The sequence below is a fragment of the Podarcis erhardii genome, assembly GCF_964252035.2.
Source record: "Podarcis erhardii genome assembly, chromosome: 8".
NCBI lineage: Eukaryota > Metazoa > Chordata > Lepidosauria > Squamata > Lacertidae > Podarcis > Podarcis erhardii.
In genome coordinates, this window is record NC_138499.1 from 47,030,910 (window position 1) to 47,058,125 (window position 27,216).

General features: G+C 41.8%; 1 protein-coding gene across 2 annotated transcripts in view; it reads right to left on the reverse strand.

Annotated features, from left to right (window-relative positions):
* GREB1L (GREB1 like retinoic acid receptor coactivator) overlaps positions 1-27,216 on the reverse strand; it is a 169,474-nt gene that overhangs the window by 13,181 nt on the left and 129,077 nt on the right. The window contains exons 16-27 of one of the 2 annotated variants that reach the window (XM_081873563.1): positions 25,213-25,347; positions 23,154-23,351; positions 21,970-22,150; positions 20,760-20,952; positions 13,309-13,442; positions 12,222-12,561; positions 7,810-7,925; positions 6,050-6,294; positions 3,685-4,238; positions 2,760-2,862; positions 1,922-2,077; positions 1,636-1,775 (exon numbers count right to left, since the gene is read on the reverse strand). In XM_081873563.1, coding sequence (XP_081729689.1) covers positions 1,636-1,775; positions 1,922-2,077; positions 2,760-2,862; positions 3,685-4,238; positions 6,050-6,294; positions 7,810-7,925; positions 12,222-12,561; positions 13,309-13,442; positions 20,760-20,952; positions 21,970-22,150; positions 23,154-23,351; positions 25,213-25,347 — 2,495 coding nt within the window. Of the gene's footprint in view, positions 1-1,635; positions 1,776-1,921; positions 2,078-2,759; positions 2,863-3,684; positions 4,239-6,049; positions 6,295-7,809; positions 7,926-12,221; positions 12,562-13,308; positions 13,446-20,759; positions 20,953-21,969; positions 22,151-23,153; positions 23,352-25,212; positions 25,348-27,216 lie in introns of both variants that reach the window. The other variant, XM_081873564.1, reaches the window with a different exon arrangement.

Consider the following 27,216-nt stretch of genomic DNA (forward strand, 5'->3'; position numbering starts at 1 on the left):
ATTGTAACCTACTAGAGAGGCCACATGCCAATGCATTTCAACAAGTGTGGGCAACATAGTTGTATAAATCTTGCACAGAAAGTAATCTACTAAGTCTACGAACACAGCTACAGTGGCTCAGTTTTCTACAGTTTTATTATTTGCAAGGTTACAGTATAGGGCATTTGTCATTCTCACTTCTTACATCAGGCTGCTTTAAAACTCCTGTTGTTTAGGACAAGTTGGTTACTTTACACATTGTCTTTACTCATTGTTGCATAATAATGGAAAAAGAGAAGCACCACCAAGTTTTCTGAACCGAAGAAGGTTTTTAGTGTGAATGTTGCAGAGTAGAAGGGCAAGGAAGCCAATGGACAAGGTACACCTTACACCTCTTGCACTGCATGGGTGTGGTTATGTGTGCGATGGCAGAATAATACATCTTACAGCTGAACAGATGGATCGGGTCCCAGAACACAATTCAGCAAAACTGCATGCCCTTTAAAGCGCAGATCTACAATGTTATGTCGATTTTAAACCATTATGCATCATAGTTTCTCATAAAGAATTCCACAATTTGGGATTTGGTAAAGCATTAAGGCATTTCTGCTAGATCAGATCTCTTTATCTCGCCCTCTGAACTCTCCCAGAGCTACCCTCCTGAGTCACACCCCTCTTTAGTCCTGCTGGAATGTGCCTGATAATGCTTCTTGCTTACCTGGATGGAGGACAGAGGCAGAAGGTTGAGTGTGATGGAATGTCAAGGGTGCTTCCCAGCCAGAGGAATGTACATGGCAGATAGTTAACTCTTTAGTGTCCAAGAGAACACATACAGTCACTCCTAAAGTTCTAGAACCACCCCCACCCCCAATCTAGCATCTGGGCAGCAATTCCCAGGTTTGTGCTCTATGGAGCAGTTGCAGCAACAGGGGACCACTCCCCCTGAACCAGTTTATGTACCTCCCCCTGATGGGCTGCGTGCATGCAGGCAGAGACACTGCCTGCGTGGCAATGTCCTCTGCTCATCCCTTTTCAATCCCCTCCTGGTTCTGGGAGACAGTGGTGCAGGGGAGGGTGGGGAAGCACCTGGCCCTTCACTTGCCTGACCTGCCTCTTTCTCCTCTTCTTCCGACCCAACCTGTGCTCCACCTTCCAGCTCTGGAGCTTCCCCTGCCTCCGACCCTTGCCTTGTGGCTGGAACAGTTCCCCATAAATCACTGACTCCCTCTTCCGAGTCATACTCCAGCCCTCCTTCAGCCCTGGTGCACACTCGTCCGCGTTCTGTCAGTCCCTGACACAGAACTAGCCTACCAGACGAAGGAAAAATTCACATTTATTGTGCTGCCTACATTTGCCTCTGGTTCTGCCCACCCCTGGAGAATGTGGCCCTTGGGAGGCTGCCTTAGATTGGGGTGTGGCCCTCAGGCTGGAAAAAGGTTCCCCACCCCTTGTACTAGAAGCATTATTGTCTTCTACTCTGAAAGAGTGATCTGGAGCAAAGGTTGGCAGAAGGTAGATCAGAAGGTCCACCAGCAGATCTCTGGGTGCTTTTCAGCAGATCTGTAAAGGTTTCTAACTTGTTCCCAAGATGAAATGAACGATTGTTTATGTGGTTGTGTGACTTGAAGCCCAGGGCTAAATGGAAGCCGTGCGTACCGGAGCTGAAGGGTTTATGTCCATATATTGATGGCACTGTTCACAGTGATGGAAAGTATTGTAAGCTGCATACTTTGTCAACATCATAGACACAGTAGCCCGCTTTCTGTGTTCCTCAGCTTTGGTTTCTTTGCTTGGTTCTGTGGACGGAGACAATGAAGAAACAAAGGCAATGACATTCCTGCTAGTTATTTAAATGTTCACAACAGAACTGAAAGATCAATTGCTTTCTAAAATGTTTCAAATGGCTAGGAAGAAGAAAGCAGCAAAATCAGTTTTCACTTGCCTTGTTTTATTCTCTGTAGCTGGTTTGTATATACCAGACTCATGAGGAAATATTTAGGATCATGCACACTGAGGTCAAAAGGCATTTTGCTGATTATTTCAACATCAGGCCACTGATCATTGCTAGGCTGGACAATTTCTTTGTCCTCTGTATGACCTGAAAAAGGAATTTTATGAATACTGATACCTAATAAAATCTTACTATTTATACAGTACTTTTACACTACCTAAGTTCTCCAGGCACATCAACACACATTTCAGTATGTTGTTGTCACAACTGCTCTGACAACAACTTAAAACTCGCTCCCATTTTTACAGATGAAGGTCTGGTGCTGAGAGGTTGCATGCACATTCCATCTTTACAGCAATTTCAAAGCACATTCTTTCCCTCACAGAGTTATAATCCCCAGCACCCTAAACAAACTAGATAGTAGCTTTCCTAGGAGTAAAACAGGGCCAAGATGTTAGAATAGTTTAAAAACCCCGGAGCTTGGGCAGTTCAACTTAGCAACTTTGAAAGCTAGGCAATTGTGTCTGAAAATATCCTTTATAGTTACATTATGTACATTATTTATGATGGTCAAGGAGAATGTTGGACAAGGAGAATGTTGGACAAGGAGAATGCAAGTCTAACAAACCCATGCATTTCTAGCCCAATTTTCACTCATTTGTACAAATTGCAGAATGCATAAAAAAGTATAAATTTCCTGCAAAAGGTACACAAATCTTTGATAGCAGTATTTTAAAAAATAATAATCCCTCTTCCCAGGGCACTCTGAAAGCTTCACCCCTTACAAAAAACTGGTCATAAGAAATTATAATTGGACCTTAGTACTTACTAGTATTAATATCTTCCTCATCATACACATCCACTTCCAACAACCTGATCAGCATGCGAAAGAGAATTCGTAGGAACTGCAAGTAAGAACCAGTTTTCCCAACCTAAACAAAGAGGGGAGGAAACTCTCAGAAAAATGTATAATCGGAGAAGTATTTTTGTCTGCTATGAACTTTCATTTGAAGATCTGCTAAAGTGGCCCAGCATGGCTCAACAACCATCACCAGTCACTATACAGTTTAAGTCCCCATTTTTGTATTTGTCCTTTTGCAGAGAGAACATTATGTGATCTTATGTCACATAATGCAACATCATCTTATTGTGATGAAAGGGAAAAGAATTAGAATTAGATAGATATCTAATTCAAGAAGGCTGTCCTTCTGCAGCAACGCCGATACAGCAATACTGTGATACAATATTGGCCCAGTTCACAGTAGACCAGTTGGTGGCTTACCATAAAGGAAGCTTACTGGGCTGTTTTGTCTCGCTATCACCTGCTTGAGGAGGAAACAAGCCATGATGCTTGGGGCTTAGCATTACATTTGAACCAGGAATCATAGTTTGTTTCACTCCAACAAACCACTGTAAGTAAATCTAGAGCAAACCTTTGCTGCAATGATCACACTAATAGTTACTTTGCTCAGGAGCAAAGTAAGGTCATATGCTACCGATATCAAGTCAACCCCCAGATTTGCTCTCACTTTCCAAAGTGTTCTATGCAGTGGTTTGCAGGATTATGCAAGCACAGGAATAAGGAAGCATGGAAGAAAAACAGTTGACTTCTCTTACCGGCATGCTTGTGTGTATCCTAACATGCCTTTCTATACCCTAAAGCCCAGCCCTTCTGAGCTGCTAAAACATTTTGACCCACCCCTAATGACCCTGAAATTTGAGAGCTGCCACAACAGTCCCAAAGAGGACATTACCTGCGGAGGTCCCGTTAGAAGCAGCCGCCGTGGGTGAAAGTTCCTGCCGCTGGTGGTATCCCCATGATTATTGTAGTCCACATGGTGCTGCCGAGCTGCAGTCCACTGCCTGTAGTACAAAGACTGCTCTTCACTGGCCATATCCTTGTGTATCAAAGGCCTCAGAGAGCTCACCCAAGACACATCGGCATGAGGCAAGAGAGAAGAGGAGAAGGGATGCTGCCCACTCTTCTGTGCACCAAGAAGGCAGTAGGCGGCTTTGGATAAGATCACAGTCCGGGGCAAGGACACCCGCAAAGCCTTGCCTTCTTTCACAGACTGGCCCGGCCACCGGAATGACTGGCTGACGGAGGAGGTTGCTGCCGACAGTTTAGAAGTGGTGCTGCTTGCTACCTGGTTGCCAAGAGAGTCACATTCTTGTTTCAAGGTCTCCCCGGCAGCAAATCCTTCATCAACTGAACTCTGGGCCACATTCTGGAAGTTCAGGGGTGGCGGTAGCTTCTGAGACTTGTCCGTAGCACTGGAGGAGCTCACACCATTTTCTGCTATAGAACCTGAAAGAAAGAAAGAAACTGAAAAACACTCAGTAAGCTAAAGTACAGAATGTCACACACGTTTTCTGCCTTACAAGATTTATACAGTCACACCTCTGTTTACAGACACTTCAGGTTGCGTTTTTTTCAGGTTATGGACCAGCCAAAACCCGGAAGTACCAGAACGGGTTACTTCCAGGTTTCGGGGGTCATGCCTGCACAGAAGCGCCTAATCACAACCCGCGCGTGCACAGACACACTGCTGCGGGTTGAAAACGTGCATCCCCCACGGATCACGTTTGCAACCCAAGTGTCCACTGTACTGTAAATGACTTCATTCTGTTTATGGACACCACAAAAACGCAGGAGATGAAACGGTTGGTGAGTTAGTGAATTAGATCTAACCAGCCAGATCTTCTTCTGCTACAAATCTGAGAATTCTCATTTAAAAGTCTGATGACTGGCTGAAGTGTTAACGGGTGTGGCTGGCCCTATCACTGTATTCCTGCCTGTCTTGACACAGGCAACAACCTACAGGGTCTAAGGCGGGCCAACTCTGACAGATGAGCAGGACTGACTGATGGCACTTGGGAAGCCTTGAGGCAACATACACTTTTTTTGCCCATGTTGTCTGATTTAAAACCACACAGGTAAAAACAGGCCACCTGGCGTTACTATGCCCCATCCACCTATCCCTCAAACTCATGGAGATTAGAATCCAAGCATGCTGGCTGGCTGTAGCTCCCTACCCCTGTGTTAAACCATGTTTTGGCAATATGTCCGAAGTATCTTTAATCTGCTCCTGATTATGCTTAAAGGGATAGCCCACATTTGTCATTAACTGATCATAGTTAAAGGGTTCAAATGTCTCCATGAGTCCAGAAAGGAGCATCCTACCACACACAGATTCTCCTGTTTTTATATAGCACTATGATGGGAAAAGCCATTACATCAATCCTGGTACAACTGCACTGGCTGCCAATTTGTTTCAAGTCCAAACTGGTTTTGACCTAGTTTTTATATAGCACTATGATGGGAAAAGCCATTACATCAATCCTGGTACAACTGCACTGGCTGCCAATTTGTTTCAAGTCCAAACTGGTTTTGACCTATAAAGCATTAAGCAGTTCAGGACCATAATGCCTCAACAACCACCTCTCTCCATATGAACCTAACCAGACTCTGCGATCATAATCTGAGGCCCTTCTTTGTGTGCCTCCTCCACCAGAGGTCCGTGACATGAGAATGGGCCTTTTCTGCAGTGGCTCCCCACCTGTGGAATACTCTCTCCAGGATGGTTTGGCTGGTGCCTTCATTAAATACCTTTCAGAAGCAAGCAAACATGTTCCTCTTCAACCAGGCCTTGGGCTAATTAACATCCTATGCCCTTTTAAATATGTTTGCAGAAGGGGTTGGGGAGAAGGGGGTTATTATTTTGTGTTGTTTTGTTTCTTCTTGTTTTTATTATGTAGTTTGTGTTTTTAGCTTGTATTTTTAATGTTGTGAACCCCCCTGAGCTCTACAGATGAATGGTGGTATACAAATCAAATCAAATCAAATCAAATCAAATCAATCAATAAATAAAAGTCTGATTTTACATCACTTCCTTTCCACTTCCCCTCTATACCATCTTCCCCTTGCCCTCCTTCCCACTCTGAGATCTATGCCTCATTCCCATTCTTCTATTTTCTCTTGTAAAAACTGAAATTGCTTCTTACATTCCTGCTTGCTTAACTGCTGACTATTCAGCACCTCCACAAAGTCCAATGTCTAAGAAAAAGGACACTCATTCCCAAGCAAGGACCGTATGGAATGGTAAATACACAGCCAACCTGAAGTTCCAGTCACAGCACTGCTGTTACTCTGAGGTCTCTCCAAGTCAATCAGCAGCTCATCCGTATCATTCTCACTGACACTGGCCTTTTCCTGCTCCTTTTCACTAAGGTCTAGAGCTACAATGGGTCCTCGGATTGCTTCCTTTGAAACATAGCAGCATGCCAGGCCCACTTCTTGTTCTAAGGCAGTGCGAGTTAAATAGCTTGAGTCAATCAGCCGAAGATCACAATATTTCAGGGATCTGGAAAATCAATATATAAGGATTTAACAAGGGGTGCATTATTGCATCATCATCATCATCATCATCATTATTATTATTATTATTATTTCAATAAAACATTTTGGGCTGTGGTTTAAGCAATACGCATGCACTCTGAAGCGCATCAATAACCTGTACTGGAAAAAAGGAGATGCAGTTTTTAGTTCACAAGAAAGATACTGCTTTCTCAAGTTACACTAGAAAGCAGATGACTGGAATGCGGGAATCCACAGAACTATGGGATGGAGTCTTCATTTGATCTTTTATATTTGGAAAAAGCTGCTGTTTCGGTCTTTTACTTTCTGATTTGACACAGCAAAATGTTTCCCCCTTTCTTGGTACCAACCCCCCTGGCCTCAAGAGAGCCAGTGTGGTGTAGTGGTTAAGAGCGGTAGACTCGTAATCTGGGGAATCGGGTTTGCATCTCCGCTCCTCCACATGCAGCTGCTGGGTGACCTTGGGCCAGTCACACTTTTCTGAAGTCTCTCAGCCCCACTCACCTCACAGAGTGTTTGTTGTGGGGGAGGAAGGGAAAGGAGAATGTTAGCCGCTTTGAGAGTCCTTCAGGTAGTGATAAAGCGGGATATCAAATCCAAACTCTTCTTCTTCTTCAAGGCCCCAGTGTTGGCCTGAGGAGGACTCCAATTCAGATGGCACCCCAATAGCCCCACTTGAGGAAGAGCCCTTAGCACCCTCCTTCTACACTGCCCCAGCTTGAGGATGTGGCTCTTCCATAATTCCCAAAGTCTGAGAATGATTCCGTTGCAGCTTTTCATGCTCCACAACCACACAAATCGGAATGTAAAAGACCAAAACAGCAGCTTTTTCAAATATAAAAGTATGCAATCATGGTAATCAAACCCTCATATCAAAAGTAGAAAACCAAACTTAATTAACAGGAGCAGAACAACAGTTTGCAAAAATTCAACATAAAGCTTTGGCTACGGAGTCAAAACCTTCATATACATTATAATCTGTGTTTAAAAGCCTGACTGTGTCTATCCATGTATCCTGTGGCCTGCAGAAGAAGTAGCAATGAATAGTGGAGCCTCAGCCAGGCCAGGTGAATCAGGACCCTGGTCTTTTCCCAGGCTGAGAGTTATCTAAAGCCTTAAGGCTAGCATGCCCCTGTTGAATTTTTTTAAACCGTTGTTCTGCTCCTGTTAATCAAGTGTGATTTTCTACTTTTGATATCAGTGTTTTATTACCATGATTGCATACTGCCCTGATAACTCTGCTGAAAAGCAGAATAAATGCTTTTAAATAAAATAATTGTGAAACCATTGAAATGAATAAGCAAATAAATAATTGAAATATTCATTTCAGTCAAGAACATATATTTTCACAATGAGATTGTGCATTTTACAATGAGGGTGTGCAAGAGACTAAAAAAGTGTTACCTTTGCAGATAATCATGTAAAATAAGTGGTTAGAAGTTATGCATATATCTTACGATGCTTTTGAAATAACATTTGCACTGTAGAATTCGGAGCATACCTGGGAAACGTTTCCCCTAGTGGATCCTTGCCAGTTAAAACGACAATGCAAGGCAGACCTTCTAAATCCTGGTAAGTATGAGGAAGCCAATCCTCCCGCTCATTTCCTCTCCAGGCCTGTGAGAAAAGAAGAACAAGAAAGCTTGGGATCCATTGCATACGTATTCAAATTAAGTCATTCTCTGAGGCTAGCTGAATGCTGACGGGTTTGTTGCATCTCTCTGAAGGAACACCAGACTTGCAAAGCTCATTTTTTCTGGGATGACAGCAAGCCAGATTGGACTGTGGCTTTGTGGTGTGTGTTAACCCTTTGCTGCAGTCCCAGCTGGAATGGGGGAGGGGGAAGCTGTGTGTGCTATTCATTTTTTGAATAGCTGGCATGGGTGAGGAGCAATTCCTTTTTTTAAAAAAATTTATTCATTTTTATCTTTAACAATTATCATCACAAATAAATCATAATCATGTATACACAGGATTCTCTGAATAACTGAACTTCCCTCCACCCCTCCATGGTTTCCATCATTATTCTTTTCCAACTGCATCTTATAATGTTCACCATACTTTCTTACTACAGTGGTACCTTGGTTCTCGAACTTAATCCTTTCCAGGAGTCCGTTTGACTCCCGAAACTGTTCAAAAACCAAGGCGCAGCTTCCGAATGGCTGCAGGAGCTTCCTGTACTCAAGCGGAAGCCCCGTCGGACATTCGGCTTCCGAAAAACGCTCACAAACTGGAACATCTTACTTCCAGGTTTGTGGCGTTCGGGAGCTGATATGTTCGAGAGCTAAGCCGTTTGAGTACCAAGGTACCACTGCCTATGAATTAAGCAGTAGACCACTTTCTTTCCTTGCAATTCAATGTGTTTAAAGCTGTATTGTGCTTCGTTACCTGTTCCAAATAACTGGGCAAGTTTTATTTGATATTTTGCTGCAAGAATGTACATTTTTATTTTTTAAATTTCCTGATTAAAACAATCCATATCTGCAATCCATATGCATTTCCTCCTTCTCTGCTTGCTGAAGTATACGTGGCTTTGGAACTGTACAGTATTTTCAAGGAAATAACAAAATGCAGGACTCTCTCTGTCACATACTCTGTCCCAAGACACACCCCTCACCATCCCTAATTTATACCCTTGAGTAGTTTTGCCTGGCTGGAATGTGTCCTTGAATTCTGATAATGCTTCTTACTTGCCTGGATAGAGGATAGAGTAGGATGAGGGATGTGTGCTTGTGAAGGAAACAGGCTACTCTGCAAAGGTAAAATTCAATTCACTTTTACTCCAGGCCCTGCCTGCATATGGTCTCAAGAAGGTTTCTCCAGAAGGTGGCCCTCAAGGTGGAAAAAAGCTTCCCTTCCCCTACTATAATGGCTAACATTTGCAGCTAAAGAATCTAACCATGACCATCTGAATGAAGAGCAGAAGTTGGGGCAAAACTAGGCTTTATTTCACCCAGTTTGGCACCCCCACAACATGCATTTGTGTACACACACACACACACAGGCTTGGAGCCTCAATGGTGTTCCGCTGGAGCATTGACCTGGGGCAAAAAACCTGGCAAGCCCCCCAACCCACTCCGTAGCTACGGTTCTGAGCAGAACATATACTTTCAAATAAGAAGCAGAAACACAGCACAAACCAACAACACCCAGTGGTCATTAAAAATGAGGTGGAGTCTCTTTCAAGGGTGTTTATCTTAAGAAAAGCTGTCTTGAACATGTGTGCACAGTAAGGAAGAAACTTTCTACAACAGCTTCCCCTCTACTATTTGCTGCTCTCTATCCAATGTTTTTTATCTCTTTCTGCCTCCCTCATACATATTCTGCACACCACGAGTATTTTCGTTCGATGCAAAAGAATAGGTCAGAAATTAAACACTTCAGTGGATAAGTGAGTCAATATGGGGCTCGGCTTTTTGGTAGTTTCCACTGTGAAAAGGCCTGTGACTAATTCCTTTCTCTGACCTGGGGCAGAAGCCATTTCTTCTATTAGAGATCTACTTCCTTTCTCCACACAATTCAGCCTCTGGTGCTATGCATAACTGGAAATAATAGTTATGCGCAGCACATAACTGGAAATAATACAAATTGGGCTGTGCCCACTGGGGGAACTCTCAAAGCTCCCTGCTCAAGAGCACATCACAAGCTTCTATTATTCTGCTCCATTGGCTGTGCTCAGATGTATGAACTAAAATACAGTGGTACCTCGGGTTTCAAACTTAATTCGTTCTCGAGGTCCATTCTTAACTCAAAACAGTTCTTAACATGAGGTACCACTTTCGCTAATGGGGCCTCCCACTGCTGCTGCTGCCTCCGCTGTGCAATTTCTGTTCTCATCCTGAGGTAAAGTTCTTAACCAGAGGTACTCCTTCCGGGTTAGCGTAGTCTGTAAGCCGAAGTGTTTGTAACCCGAAGCGTTTGTAACCCAAGGTACCACTGTATAATCATCCTGAAGGGCATGTATGTAACAGCAGATTATCTGTCTCAAGTGCAGGCTGATGCATCACTTGAGACTGAAATGAGAGGGAAAGACATGAATAGGAGTTTTGGCTGCCAAATCACAGACTACATTATCTTCAAACTGGCTTCTTCCCTAGTGATAAATTGATAATCCATCCACTCTTTGTACCTCATTACTTGCGAACACAGCATTTTGTTCTTCAGTGTTTTAAACACTGAATTATTTTGTTTTTAACAGAAAAAAGTAAGTTGCATAATGCTACTTGTTATGAACAGAAAGCTGCATGATGCATCCTGTTCTACTAAGAGTTTGATCCAATGAATGTCTACAAAAAGCCGTTACAGCACCAGCACTCGTACCAATGCAAGCTAGTTAGCAGTCCAGTTTGCACATAGCACTAAGCTAAGTGATGACATAGCACGAACGAGAAGGCTCCCAGTACTGCAGTCACTGCCTTCCTCTCCAGACTTCATTGCTACTGCTCTATTATTATTTATTGACTTTATATACCACCCTATACCCGGAGGTCTCAGCAGTTCACAGAATAAAATCAAAATAATAAAAACCACATAATACATAATCAAAATCAAAATAAAAACAACCCAATAACCCCCCTCCAAAAAACCCCACATTTTAAAAGGGCATAGGATGTCATTCAAATCAACCAAAGGCCTGTTTAAAATGGAATGTGTTTGCCTGGCGCCTAAAGGTGCAAAATGAAGGTGTGGTTTTACCACTGCCTCCTTCCAACAGATATAACACTAAGCCAAACTATGGTTTAGCCCTCAGTAGCACAGCAGCCATAATCTTCAGTCAAGGAACCTACACATATGCTCATTTGCACTCAGCGACTAACCGTCTCAGGAGCCCGGTGTGGCGTGTGCGTCCTGCAGCCAGGGGTGGGGCGCACTGCGTGGAGCCTCTCCACCACCTCCCACTCAGCTGTAGGGCGGCTGAGGGAGAGGCGGTGGGCAGACACAAGCCCCATGTTGCCATTTTAGGCAGCGCGGAGCCTGCAGCGCCCAAGCCACCACGTCACTCCCAGGAGAGTGTGTGACGCGCAGTGCCAGCTGTGTTTTGTTACGTTTGTTGACTGAACTAAAAAGTTTCGTGAGCCCAATTTTATTATTATTTTTTAAAAGTCATATTTTTATCATTTTGTCGCACACACACCCTCAGTGATGCCACCCAGGGCAGCCCACACACCCCTTCCTCTGCCACTGTTTGCACTAAGCCAGACATAGGCAAACTCAGATTTTTGGGATTACAACTCCCATGATCCCTAGCCCAGTGGTCAGGGTCGAGGTTGCCTATGCCTGCACTAAGCTATGGTTTGGCTTAATGTTATGTGCAAATAGGGTCAGTATCCTATTCCCAATACTGTGCCCTATCTGTACAATGGGTCTTCATGTTTGTAAGTTAACATTAGATTTTGTGTCTGCAACTGTGCAAGAGTACACAGCAGTCGAAGATCCTTGACTCTGTCACTATTTGTTGACTCTTGTCCACCATAACCCCTTTCTCCCCATGTTACTTCTCCCAAGACTTTCCATGGTCTCCTTTGCTAGCACAGTTGCACTGGTCTCATTTTGCAAAATCCTGAATGTTTTGATGTCTCAGCAAGTCCATGTATGACATGATAGCTCAAAACACCTGCAACTATGTATTTTTTTTCTTTGCAAGTGGACTGTATGAAATCATTCACCAATGACTTTCATATGAGTTCAATGGTAACGGGTCTGTTTTTGCTTACTCAGAACATTGTAAAGCACGGTACAGTAAGGCAGTATCTGAATGAGTGAGTCCGGTCAAAAGTAGCTTATTACATTGTCTCTTCTCCATGGGAAATTTAAACACACATCAACAAATGACCATGAGTACACTTATTGCATGCAAACCTGTAAGTTCTATGTAATATGTAACAAAAAAGCAAACAAGCCACCTAAGCTAACCTTTAATCGCTTCACAAAGTGCTTGGCAACAGTAAGTTCTGAAGCTGGGTTCCCCAAGATGATCTCAAACCGATACTGCAGGCCTAGTTTATCTCGAGCTTCTTGCAGCCTCTCTTTTGCCAGCATTGCCAGCTGCACAGAGGGAATCCTGATGACAAGCATGTGGCCACGGCCATTCTTATCCTTGCCGGGTGCAGTGATGATGTCATCCATTATGCTGAGAGTCTCAGGTGTGCTGTGGTCCCTGAGGGAGGCCATGGTGGTGAGGGCCATCAATGCTTCCAAATACTGCTGAATAAGCAGATAGCAGCGAATCACCATGCTGTGCAGCCTGGGGTACCTTGAAAAGAGCACAGCTTAGTTTTAATTAGTCAAGTTAGTATGTGCTGGTCTGATGTTGGGTCCAAACATCAGACAAAAGAAAAGGAAGAGGCATAGCCTGGGACTCTTAAAAGTATTCTCATTTTAATTATATGATTAATCGTATAAGTGCTGTGTTTGCATACATTTCTATACTGCTAGAAGAATTATAGACAGACCCTAAACATCACAGTCTAATCCAATCCAATCCAATTCAGAGGTTAAGTCCCACTATGTTCAGTGGAGATTATTCCATAGCATGTATCTGAAGGAGTGTCTCCCCCCTCATCGTTTTACCTGGACACTGAGGTCCAGCACCGAGGGCCTTCTGGCAGTTCCCTCACTGCGAGAAGCCAAGTTCCAGGGAACCAGGCAGAGGGCCTTCTTGGTAGTGGCACCCACCTGTGGAACAACGCCCTCCCACCAGACGTCAAAGAGAATAACAACTACCAGACTTTTAGAGGACATCTGAAGGCAGCCCTCTTTAGGGAAGCTTTTAATGTTTGATGCATTACTGTATTTTAATATTTTGCTGGAAGCCTCCCAGAATAGCTGGGGAAGCCCAGCCAGATGGGCGGGGTATAAATAATAAATTATTGTTATTATTATTATTAAGGACTGAATATCCTTTCCTGCTCACTGCTCATTAGGATGGGGAATTAGACATTCCTCTTTCTAGACACGCATACTCATGGACTTAGCTAAATACTATTCCAAAAGCATTTACCTCTCTAACAGTGTATTCACCATTTTTTCAAAGGTTTCATCACATCTCAGAAGAGGGCTTGTGATTCCCCACTGCAGAGATTTGCTGTATTCATTCAAGCCAAAATACAGCTTCTCATCTTGGCTCAGTTCCTCCTGCTCCAAACAGAGATAATGCAAATAATGTGATTCCTAAGAGTGTATACTTGTCCTGTATACAAAACATGTGTTTTTCGCTTCCCCTTGAAAATTATCATTATGTTCATACATCTTATAAATGGCCTTTTCCCTTCATAAACAAGGTATGAAGCGAACAAGGTATGAAGACTAGACCTGAACACAACAACAATCTCATCTAATACAGATTCTATAAACCGTTTGGTTCAAGAGTCTACGGAAACAAGGAGAATAGCTGAGAGTGCTAGGTCTACTGCTGAAGAAACCAAAGGAAAGTTTGCGCCTATTGCAAAAAAAGTACATGAACATGATACAGCATTAGCCCTACTAGAACTGGAAAGGAAAAGCAAGAACCTGAAATTAAGACTGGTTCCAGAAGAGGAAGAGGACAAGCTTGGGGAATTCCTCACAGATAAATTTCAAGATTTTTGGAATGATGAGTTAGATGGAGAAGAAGATGAATTTGTGATAACCTCAGCCTTTCGGATTGGCAGGAAGCAAGGGAAGAAGCCAAGAGACTGTTTAATTACCTTGGGATCAAAGGAACAAAGAGACAAAATACTGAACCTACATTTCCAGAAGGCCTTGGTCATTAAAAATTCTCAGATCCAGATTTTTAAGGATATTCCTAAATACTTTTTGGAGGTTAGATCTCAATTTAAAGAATTAGTTGATTTACTTAAACAGAATAATATCCCATTTAGGTGGGAATTTCCACAAGGGCTGTCCTTTAACTTTAAAGGGAAGAAAATTAAAATAAAAACAAACCAGGATAAAGAACTCTTTTTGGAAAGAAATCAAGAGGATCTTCAGAAAGGAACTGTTAGTGAGGGGGAAGTACCGGACATTTCAAATCTATCATTTGGACTGAACCGAGCACCGACCGAGGAGGAACAACAACTTGGTGCAGTCGGTGGAAGAGCTACCCAGTAACAAAAATGTCTCTGCAACTCTTCAGCTGGAATTGTAATGGTTTGAACCACCCTCGAAAAAGGGGTCAAGTATTTCATCTATTAAAGAAGGAACATCTAGATGTAATCTGTCTACAAGAAACTCACATTGCCAGGATACATAGAAAACTTTTAACAAATAAGAGATTAGGACAAGAATTTATTTCATCAGATAGAGTTAAGAAAAGAGGAGTTGTGATCTATGTCAAGGAAAAATTTGAACCAAAACTGATCTTTAAAGATGACCAAGGAAGATACCTGGCAGTGGAAATTCAAATTCATGGAGAAAAGATTTTGATTGTTGGAGTTTATGCACCAAATGAGGGGAAGGCTGAATTCTTCAAGAAGTTGCATGAGACTTTAATGGACTTTTTGGATTTTAAAATTATAATGATGGGTGATATGAATGGAGTCGTCTCCACAAACATGGACAAGGCCCAAAGACAAACAATATCTAATGATGGAAGACTACCAAAGACATTTTTCGAACTGACTGACACTATGGACCTGATTGACATTTGGAGAACCAGGAACCCTCTGGAAAGGGAGGGGACCTTCTTCTCTGAAGCAAAAATGACATGGACTAGAATTGATCAAATATGGACTTCTAGTAATCTGGCATCAAAAGTTAAAAAAATAGAAATCTGCCCAAAGACCTGTTCTGACCACAATGCTGTCAAGATGGAAATGAAACTGACAACAGCTGGAACCTTTAGATGGAGAATGAATGACACTCTTTTTGGAGATGAAGAAATTTGTAAAAAGGCCCAAAAGACACTTAAAGACTACTTCGAGATTAACCTGAGATCAGACACTGAAAAAAGAGTTATTTGGGATGCAAGTAAAGCCGTGATGCGTGGCTTCCTAATACAACAGAATTCAATAAAGAGGAAAAAACAGAATGAAAAGAAAGAGAAAATTTGGAATCTAATAAAAGAAGGGGAGAAGAAATTGAGATCTAAGCCTAAATCTCAAGAGATATTAAGAGAAATAAAATTCTATCAAACACAATATATGGAATTGATGAATCAGGAAATAGAATGGAAAATTAAACAAATGAGACAAAAGACTTTTGAGTCCGCAGATAAATGTGGGAAGCTACTGTCTTGGCAATTGAAAAAGAGGCAAAAATTGAATACAGTGATATCACTCGAAGTAGATGGGAAGTCTATTAATAAACCAAATGAGATAAGTAATTGTTTTCAAAGTTTCTTCAAGAAATTATACAAACAAGGGCCAAAAAACGAACAGGAGATAGAAGAATTTATTGGAAAATACGGCTTACCAAAAATCTCTGAAAATAATAGAAGGAGTTTGAATGAGAAAATTACAGATCAAGAAATAGAGAGCGCCATTCAGGATATGCAGCTGGGAAAATCACCAGGACCAGATGGACTAACTGCGAGATACTATAAAGCACTGAAGGATTGGTTAATACAACCATTGAAAGAAGTTTGCAATCAAATTTTGGAAGGGAAAAAGGCTCCCGAATCGTGGAAGGAAGCATTCATCTCACTTATACCGAAGACAGAAACTGAGAAACATCAAGTTAAGAATTACCGCCCTATATCACTCTTGAATGTGGATTATAAAATTTTTGCAGACATTTTAGCAAAAAGATTCAAAAAAGTTTTGTTAGAGGAGATTCACAGGGACCAAACTGGCTTTCTACCAGGCAGGCAATTGTCAGACAATGTGAGGAATATTATAGACATTTTAGAACTTTTGGAAACTGACATAAATAGAAAAGCTGTTTTGATTTTTGTGGACGCAGAGAAAGCCTTTGACAACATTTGTTGGAGCTTTATGAAGAGGAATCTCCAAGGGATGGGGGTAGGCAAAAACTTTGAAAATGGTATAAGTGCAATTTACTCTGAGCAAAAGGCCAAACTAATTGTAAATGGTATGGTTATGGACGAAATTCCAATAGAGAAAGGGACACGACAGGGATGCCCAATTTCCCCTCTATTGTTTATATCGGTACTGGAGGTTTTCCTAAATATGATCAGAAGAGACCAGCTGGTTAAAGGTATACAGGTCGGAACTAAACATTATAAGTTAAGAGCATTCGCAGATGATCTAGTCTTGACATTACAACAGCCAGAAACCAGTACAAAAAGAGTTTTGGAACTTATTGAAATATTTGGTCAGGTAGCAGGTTTTAAATTAAATAAACATAAGACAAAGGTGTTGGAAAAAAATCTTACGGTCGGGGAAAAAGATAGTTTTCAAAGAGAAACTGGTTTGGAAATTACTAAAAAGGTAAAATATCTGGGGGTGAATTTAACATCTAAGAATGTGAACCTATTTAAAGACAATTATGAGAAATGCTGGGCCGAAGTGAAGAAAGATTTCGATATATGGTCAAGATTGAGACTTTCCTTGTTAGGCCGAATTGCTGTTATCAAGATGAATGTATTGCCGAGATTGTTGTTTTTGTTCCAGACATTGCAAATTTTAGATAAGATGGACTGTTTCAAGAAGTGGCAGAAAGATATATCTAAATTTGTCTGGCAGGGCAAAAAACCCAGAATAAAATTTAAGATTTTGACTGATGCAAAGGATAGAGGGGGCTTTGCCCTGCCGGACTTAAAACTTTATTATGAAGCAGCGGCTTTTTGCTGGCTGAAACCATGGCTACTTCTTGAGAATACAGACATTCTGGACCTGGAAGGTTATGATAATAGTTTTGGTTGGCATGCATATTTATGGTATGACAAGGTAAAGGTACATAGAAATTTTAAAAACCATATTGTTAGGAAAGCATTGTATAATGTATGGAATCGATATAAAGATTTGCTTGAAAGTAAAACCCCCAGGTGGTTGTCACCAATGGAAGCCAAGGCGGTAAAAAGACTGAACATGGATACAGAGTGGCCAAAATATTGTGAAATTATAGAATATGATGGTGAAAAGTTGAAACTACAGAGTTTTGAGAAATTGAAACCTAAAGTTCGAGATTGGTTACATTATTTCCAGATCAATGAAACTTTTAAGCAGGACAGAAAACTAGGATTTCAGAAGGAGAGGTCAAAGTTAGAAACAGAATTGCTAGAACCCAATACCAAGAATTTGTCTAGAATGTATAATCTGCTGCTAAAATGGAATACACAGGATGAAACGGTTAAATCGGCTATGATTAAGTGGGCACAGGATATTGGTCATGATATCATGTTTGCTGACTGGGAGCAGTTATGGACCACAGGTATTAAATTTACGGCATGCAGTGCCCTGAAAGAGAACATAATGAAAATGATCTATAGGTGGTACATGACTCCAGTCAAGCTTGCAAAGATATATCATTTGCCCAATAACAATTGTTGGAAGTGCAATGAATGTGAAGGAACTTTTTATCACCTTTGGTGGACCTGCCCAAAGATTAAGGCCTACTGGGAAATGATCTATAATGAAATTAAGAAAATCCTTAAGTGGACATTTGTAAAGAAACCGGAGGCTTTTCTCCTGGGCATGGTCGGCCAATTGGTACCAAAGAAAGATAGGACCTTTTTTATGTATGCAACAACAGCAGCAAGAATCCTTTTGGCGAAGTATTGGAAGACTAAAGAATTACCTACTCTGGAAGAATGGCAGACCAAGGTGACTGAATTTATGGGACTGGCAGAGATGACCGGCAGAATTCGTGACCAGAGGAAAGAGACAGTGGAGGAGGACTGGAAAAAATTTTAAATCTATCTTAAAAATTGTTGTAAAATTTCGGAATGTTAAGATGTCAAGGGATTGGATACAAAGAATTACAGCTATAAATTGAAATTTATAAAATAGAATTTTTTTAAAGAGAATTAAATATAAAAATGGGATGAAGAATTGCTAAAAATTTTTAAAATATGGATGCAGGGAAGGGGAGGTTTGGGGAAGTCGTGTTATGTTTATTTGTTTTTTGTTTATGTTGTAAAATCAATAAAAATTATTTAAAAAAAAAAAAAAAACATAAACAAGGTATGAAATAACATTTGTTCAATACAGCCACCACCATATTGCCCACAGATTCTGTAGCTGAATGAAAAACTATAAATAGTCCCAAATAATGGATTATATAGAACTCCACGGACGCGGGTGGCGCTGTGGGTAAAACCTCAGCGCCTAGGACTTGCCGATCGTATGGTCGGCGGTTCGAATCCCCACGGTGGGGTGAGCTCCCATCGTTCGGTCCCAGCTCCTGCCCACCTAGCAGTTTGAAAGCACCCCTAAGTGCAAGTAGATAAATAGGTACCGCTTTCTAGCGGGAAGGTAAACGGCGTTTCCGTGTGCTGCGCTGGTGCTGGCTCGCCAGAGCAGCTTCGTCACGCTGGCCACATGACCCAGAAGTGTCTCCGGACAGCGCTGGCCCCCGGCCTCTTAAGTGAGATGGGCGCACAACCCTAGAGTCGGACACGACTGGCCCGTACGGGCAGGGGTACCTTTACCTTTATTATAGATCTCCACATCAGTTAGTTTATCCTAAAATCCCTTTATGAGGGAAGTAGTTTAGTGTAGGGATGCCTTCAAAGACAGACCCAAAGCTCAAATGATTTCAGAATGCAGCAAGTGGACTGCTAACATGGACCAGGAGATGGTCTCACATCGCACCTCTTTTGTAACAGCTTCACTGGCTTCCTGTTTGTTTTCTGGCTCAATTCAAAGTGCTGGTGCTTACTTCTAAAGTCTTACATGGCTTAGGACACAGGTATCTGCTGGACCATCTTCTCCTCTTACAATTCACCTGAGATCTAGCTCTGAGGCTCTTTTCTGGGGGCTCCCAACATCAGCAGTAAGGCAGGTGGCAACCAGGGAGAGAGATTTTTTGGAAATGGCACCCTATCTGTGAAGTGAGGCTTTCCCAGTGAGGATTGCTGCTCCCCACTTCATTATCATTTTTGGTGCAAGGCAAATACCTTTCTCTCTCCTCCCCCCTCCCCTGGCTTTTAAACACTGCTAACATTTAAAGTTATTAATTCATTTAAGTTGCTGTGAGCTCTTACTGGCTGGAGGTGGAGTTTTTTCCATCCTACGTATTAAAAAACCCCATTTCTTATTATTCTAATGCAAATATTTAAGTGTCTTATGAATGGTGATATGCTTTGTACTATGGTTGAATGCTTAATTCTGGTAGCTGCAGTTTATTTGTTTGGAGATGCCCTATTCCCCTTCCAGTGTGGTTTAACAATCTCCTCACAGGGCACTCAGAAATGTAGCTCTGTAAGTAGAATAGGGGACCTCCTAACAACTCTCAGCACCTTTAATAAACTACAGTTCCCAAAATTCTTTGGGGGAAGCCATGACTGTTTGAAGTGGTATTTTAGCACTTTAAATGTAAGGTGTGAATGTGGCCAAAGCTGGGAAGGAGGCAAACACCTTTGGCAGCTAGCAGTACTGTACTGGAAGAGAATGTCACTGGTGATCAGAGCCATTAGAAGGGGCTAATCCAATTGGTGTTCTGAGAGTTCTTGGGTAAAATCAAGGGGGTCCTGTGAGGTGGCCACAGAGGCTGTGGACAACAAAGCATAGAAAGCCAGATGAAGCGTCAAATAATTTGTTGGAGGTGGAGTCAGGCAGAGGACAGCTTAAAGGGGAAAGACAGAAGAAGAGACTTAACTGAAGAGACAGAAGCTGCCAGAAGCTAAGGAGTCTGGTAAGCAGCTGAGTGTGAGAGGCTGAAGAAAGTTTAAAATGGGAAGGATCAGAAGTGCAATAAGGGGTGGAAGGTTCCAGAAGAGTTGTGCTTAAGAAAATAGAGAGACTTCAACAAGCAAGCAGCTGGAAAACTAAAGCCAGCCTTCAGGGTGGTGGTCCTGACCAAAGTGAAAGATTCTCTTCAGAAAGAAGTCTGCAATGTGGCTGAAGATCGATCAAGTCCATGAGAAGCAAAGTGAGGGCTGGGCCAGAGAGAAGACTTCAGTCCAGAAACCAACCACTCTGTGAGTACTAGCTGGGGTAAAGAGACAGAGGAATTAGGCTCTTAATTTAAATAGGGCAGTGGTGGGGTGTTTTAGTTGTTCTATAATATTTGTATTTTTTAAGTCTTTTGTAAGCACTCTGTGGATGTCAATTGGCTGTTTAAAGATGGGCTATACATCACAGAAAATAAATGAAGTTGGCACCACTAACAACCAATTTCTGGGATTTACCAAAGCATACGAAGCAACTGGTAGGCGAGACAGCGACCAAGTTGAGCATTATATGAATCCTATCCCTTCTTAGATGCCATCAGAGCTTGACTTTAGACTTGATTAGATCAGCAGACGAAATCAATTCCCACTTTATGATAACAGCAGAGACAAAGACCAAAGATGCTCATAAAAGCACATAAAAGCTTCCTAAAAGCTATTATAACATTTAGACCTCTTACCATGTTGCCTAACTGTATCCAGTGTACTTCATTGGCGGAGCTGATTCTGGATTGCAGAGTTTGAAGAGCGTATGGGAAAGAACTCACTTGGAGGACAAGGAGGTTGAAAGCTTCAAGTACCTCTCTGCAATTTATCATTCTGTCAGCCAGTCCATGACTAGGCTCCCCATGGGATAGAGAACTTGAGATGGCACTAGGAAAAGCAACAAGACATTTCATTTTTAATGTCTGCTTCGTGTTCTGTAGATTAAAACAAAAACAAAAAGATTACAACAGGAGCTACAGAAGTCACTTAGGCCACAAAGAATCAGGAACTACTTAAACATGGGGTTGGTGTATAAATATTGGCTTAATGTCCCTCTACAAATTAAGGTTTCATGTAAATATTTGTGGTGCAGTGCCTGTTTATAAAATTACTAATTGGTGGTACCAGTTATATAAAAAGTGGTTTTGTGTTTTTCAGGAGGTTGGGGAAGAAAAGAAAAAGCTAGTAAGTTTGAAGCAGAGGTGAGCAGCATGCAGGCCCCAAAGTGGGGAATTTAAAGTGTGGGTCATGCCATATCATATGGCCTATTCTGAATCTCTGGTACCCATTGTCAGCATCCTAATGCTATGAACACCATGACTCTGCCCATTTTGCAAAATCTGGTCTTAAGGCAGTCAGTCGCAACAAGACATAGTACAGATAAGGGTAAAGGTACCCCTGCCCGTACGGGCCAGTCGTGTCCGACTCTAGGGTTGTGTGCCCATCTCACTTAAGAGGCCGGGGGCCAGCGCTGTCCGAAGACACTTCCGGGTCACGTGGCCAGCGTGACGAAGCTGCTCTGGCGAGATAGTACAGATAGAACAGAGCATACCACTGTCACTGGGCAGGATTTTTGAAACCCATGGTGGTATAAATGAGGGAGCTGCTATGGAAGTGATCCAATGAACACAAGTGGCTGCCCAATTGCCATTTATCTACAATATTCCATAACACAAGCCTTTCACCATGTAGAGCCACAATCATTTTGGGTATTTTCCTGTGTCTTTAACAGCAGCATGTGGCAGGAAGGTGTCTGACAGATATGGTTCATTCTGTACTGCAGTGACAGGTGCACTTGTTTCAACTTACTAAAAACCTAAGAGCTCATACTTACACCTACAATTTGAATGAAAACCTACAGTATAATATTAACTGTTAATATATGCTTTACTTTGAAGGAATTACCTTGTTAAATCCACATGGGCATTGTCATGCACCAGCACAAAAAGGGTATACGGATTCTGCTTTACCCGTCTCATGAAAACATCAAACTTGGTTTGAATATCATTGTCCAGCCGCACCACGTATTTTTCAGCTCGTTGGTAAGCTGCTCCAGTTTCTTCAAGTCCCAAGTCTACAAGAACACCTGGAGGAAGAAACGGCAGAGACAGGAACTTTGCTTTTGCCCAATAAACAAACAAACAACTTCTGGAGATTCCAAAAACAGGCTACAGAACGGATCAAATGCCAACTCAGCCATGAAACTCAACATATAGGAAAAACTCTGTTAGTGTTCACATGCCATGCATGGTAAGCTAGGATTCCTGGTTTAGCCTGGGTTATTGTGACTAAGTAGCACACTGTCACACAGAGATAATTTTGTCCAAACCTCCCTTCATGTGAGCAAGTAAAACAAACCAGGAAGCAACAATTAACTTGGCTTCCTGTGATGTATACTAGATTATTGCTCCCAAACCAGGATTTGTGATTCAAAATTTGTTTTATGATCCTGCCTTGTTTGGGAGCATGATGCCAGAATGCTGGGTTTGCACATGGCGGGAAGCCAAGCCTAACTGCAGCTTCAGAACAAACTTTCTTCACTAACAATATTATCTATATATCAAATATGTGTAACTTCTGTCAAATGCCCTAGGCTACATTTCATTGCCAGATTTGTTCAATGTCACTGTGTGTATTTTGTAAAACTGTGAATGTCAGAAATTATACTGTGCACAAAATTCAGGAACCTAAAAGTGTTTAGTTCATTTTAAAAAAATCAAATTTATAGTTCCTAAAGGCTGACAAGGAAGACGAAATCTTAAATCCCAAAAGCAGAAGCAAAGAGACAAGCAAAGTTTCCATTAGGGCACTATATCAGTTCCCTAAGAATCCATGTTCCAGCCAGTGAGTGATTAGGTGAAACAGAATTATGAAACAATAAGGAAATGCTTATCAAGACGCCTGATTTGCGTAAGATATATAAGACACGGACATAATCTTTTCTTTGATGCAGAATTCCCAGGAGCACAGCTACAGATTACATCATGATCTTTTGTATTTTGGTTTTATTTCATTAAGAATTCAGTCCAGACATATATAAAACGCTTTGTTGGATTTAATATGCTGCTTTTCTCCTTGCTTTCTTTTACCTGATTGTCGAATCCGTTGAATGGTCTGTTGGACCAGCACCTCTGAACGAGGGACTACAACAATGAAATCTACTTTGCTGAAGTGACCCAGATCCAGGCTTTGGTTGCCACTGTCTGCAATGGCGCATACCTGTGACAAGAGCTTTCTGGCAATTGTGAGTTGTGGCTGATAAATTTGGAATGTTTCAGTGTCCAAGTCTAGGAGAAAAAAGAACTACAATTTAGCTTCTGGGTGCCAGAAAATAGTCCAGAGATGCTCATTAATTATTTTCTGTTTCTGAAGCTAAACAGGCCTGGTCAGTACATGGAAGAGAGCTGAATGGAACTTAGTCTCAGGTGAAGTGTGTAGAAACAGTAGTGATTTGGATCTGGCAGGCAGGCCAGATCCTGGGTTCTGCCACCCTCAGTAGACCACTTTGACAAGGGGGCGTGTCAGTCACCTGGCACTGCCAGGACATCAGGTGACTCAAAGGAAAATCCATGTTGAGTCAAGCATGGCTTGAAGTCACCACCCATAAGTCAGTGCTGACTTTAAGCTCCCTTTTTTTGTAAATTTTGCTACACTATGAAATTCCCTATGGGGAAACTGATAGCAGAGCTGACTCAAGCAAGCTCTCAGCTGATCAGGTGGGACAGCAAATCTGCCTTGCCACTGAACACTCTGGAGTGCACTTTAAGGCTCCTAATTGTGCACTGACAGCCTCACATATGATGTCAGATACAGTGGTGCCTCGCAAGACGAAATTATTCTGTTCCGCGAGTCTCTTCGTCTTGCGGTTTTTTCGTCTTGCGAAGCACGGCTATTAGCGGCTTAGCGGATTAGCACTATTAGCGGTTTAGCGGCTATTAGCGGCTTAGCGGCTATTAGCAGCTTAGCGGCTTAGAAAAAGGGGGGGGAGGGAAAAAACTCGCAAGAACTCGCAAGACGTTTCGTCTTGCGAAGCAAGCCCATAGGGAAATTCGTCTTGCGAAGCACCTCAAAAGAGGGAAAACTCTTTCGTCTAGCGAGTTTTTCGTCTTGCGAGGCATTTGTCTTGCAGGGCACCACTGTACATGACAGGTGGGGTTGGTGTACATGAAAAGGCCTTGCAGGTCAAAATGGGACCCACAAGGTCAAACTGGGGCCCACAAGCAGATGGCTCCTCATGCCTGGTAGATAAGCAGTAGGCTAATTACAAAAATCATTTTTTAAATATTCTGGAAGCAGAAATTCCATTTCTGTGTAGGGACAAGTGTAGCAAAATGGACCTTGTGACCCAGCACTTTTCAATCCAGAAACAGCAGATAAATAAATATTTTAAAATTAGTAATATTACATAGTGACTGTGACTTGTTTAAAAAGCAGCTTCATACAAGTGTTTTGGTTGCTAACGCATAAAACTGCAGTAGATGTGGGCAGTAACACATCCTGAATCACTTTTTAAATACCCTCCGTGGACCCAAAAACCACACATGAAACTTTTTTAACACCCTTCTCGCTTCATTCATACCACACTGGAAACACCTTTCTAAGATTATAATAGGTGGTTACTGTTATAGCATTTTGTTATCAGCAGCCTGCTATGAATTTATTTGCCATACTTGGGCTATTTTATTTTTTGGTGATTCTTTGAAAGAGCTTACAGTTAACAGAAAATAGTTGTTAGCTTTACTCGCTAGGGCCCCAATAATGGGCAGAAGACCTGGTAGTTGTCTGGACCCTCTCAGCATTATTGAGCCCAGTCACACACACACACACACACACACACCATCCTGCAGATTAGTGCAGCCAGCCAACTATTCGCAAATTCAGTATAAACCTGGTAGAAGATACTACAACTGTGGAACTACTGACACCACTTCCCCTTGGTTCCCCCCCCCCCCCCAGAATTAGGATGCAGTGGCAATATTTCTATGCCAAGCAAATACCATGTTTTCTGTGGCTTCATAGTCTGGGCCAGTGTAATGAGAGCAGGGTAGAATCTTAATAGAGCAATCTTTTATATTCTCCAATTCCCAGGTGAAGGCTAACATTTGGTTTCCACATAAAGTGTTTTGTTTTTCATAAGGCAGCCCTTACCTAATTCTTGGGTGGAAACCATGGCAGCTGCTTCTTGAGATGACACACATTCATTGACATCCCCATTGAATGGGATTACGACGTTATCTCCTCGTCTCTGTTGTATTGTCTCTAACAACTTGTCCAGTTCATCGCCTAGTAAAGAACTTTCTTTTAGAACAATAAGGTAGATTAAAAGGTATACCACATCCCTATGAAATCTTTCCAAGAAACGGTGTAAATAAACACCATGCCACTATTGAACACCTATCCAGCATTTCCCATCCAAATACTGCTGAACAAATGAAGATTAACAAAAAGCTTAAAAGGCAACCAGAGCTGTCCAATCTGCTCTTTTAACATCAGTGGTTAGGTCATATAATAAGTAACATTTGCAATGGAATTGATGGAATTGCTTTGTGATGGTTCTGTTTCTTCCTAACAAGCAGGTTCCAGAATTAGTGCTGAGAAGACTGCTCCCACTCTGAGTTATACCCTACATATTTCCACTAGGTTCAAGCTTATATTCTATGCTTTTTAAAATCCCAACAAAACCACTGGGAGAGTTCATCTAGATGGAGGCATCACAAAAATGCAGATTATGCTAAATTCTATTTTCCCTTTTCACTAATGGGCTGAATGATGGTTCAGTCAAGACAAGAGAAAGCTATTTACAGTGGAGGACTTGAGAGAATGGCTAGCTGGTGAAGTCCTTGTGGTAGACTGGCTCATTCTCTCCACTAAGGAAAAGAATCTTCTCTACACTTCTCTAAAGATGTCTGTTCCCACATGAACCTGCTTAAATGCTGAGATCAACTTCAAGAGCACTTCTCCAAGGACTGCCCACCTCTGGAACTGAAGCAAGTGACAGTAGGAGAAAGGGTCTTTTTAGAAATCCTGAAATGAATCAGTTTCTTTTATTTGTATAGGACTTTTAACTTGTTTCAGTGCTGTTTCTTTTTAGGCTTTTAGTTGTACTTGTTTGTAGCTGCTGATTTTTCTATTGGTTTTACTTATAAACTGTGAGTTGTTCTGAAAATGTTAAATATTTTTAAATCAAACAAAACAAATTAAGCAAACTATTGGGCTTGACATTGCTGTAAAGTGTCTCAGTTAGCTTCCATGACCCAGAATGCCTTTTATAAGTTTTGGTTGATTGATGGTTGTGCTAGAAGAGAGAGACCTGGGTATTGGCTTTGGAGACCTGACTAGACTCTATACAGGGCATTCTTTGAAAACTGTCCAGAAACTTCAACCGATGCCCATTTGTTAATAGGTGTGAGCTATTGAGAACTTTTCACGCTAACTCTGAAAAATTTCCATTTGCTACCAGTTTATTTCCAATCACCATTCAAAGTGCTGATTTTGCTCAGTTAAACCCAACATGGCTTGGGGCCTCAGCTATCTCAGGAAATTTAGTTTCCCATATGAAGCCCACAATTTAGCATTTTTAAGAACTGCCAATGAGGCTCTGCTCCAAATGCCTTATTTCCAAGGACTGGGACTTATTTCCACTAAGAGCAATCATTTTTGTTTGTGGCTCCTGAGCTGTAGAATATATTTCCTGGAGAGACCTGTCTATATGTTCTTCCTTGGACTCATTTTGAAACAAAGTGAAAGCGTTTTTTTTCTTCCAGCCACTTGGGATTTCCCTGGAAGTATGCTTTTAATGTTGGCCTCTCCACCCCCACTAAACCATTTTATAATGTTAACATTTCAAATTGCGTTAAAATGGCTCTAATTGCTTTAAAATTTGCCTTGGGGACATACGATGTAGAAATGTGGTAAACAAACGAAACTCAACCCCTCTAATGTTGTGGTTGCTCCAGTCTAGAAAGCGGCAGTGAATGCCAATGATTAATGTTAAATGAAACAGGAGGGGGAGCCCTCACTTCATAAAACAAGCATTAGGAGGCAAGAGATGCTTTTAAGTTGAGGATGGGGAATAATATTATCTGCTCGCTTCCTTGTATGTTGGCCTCCTATATTATACATCTACCTCCTATACTAAACGTTGAGCTTTCC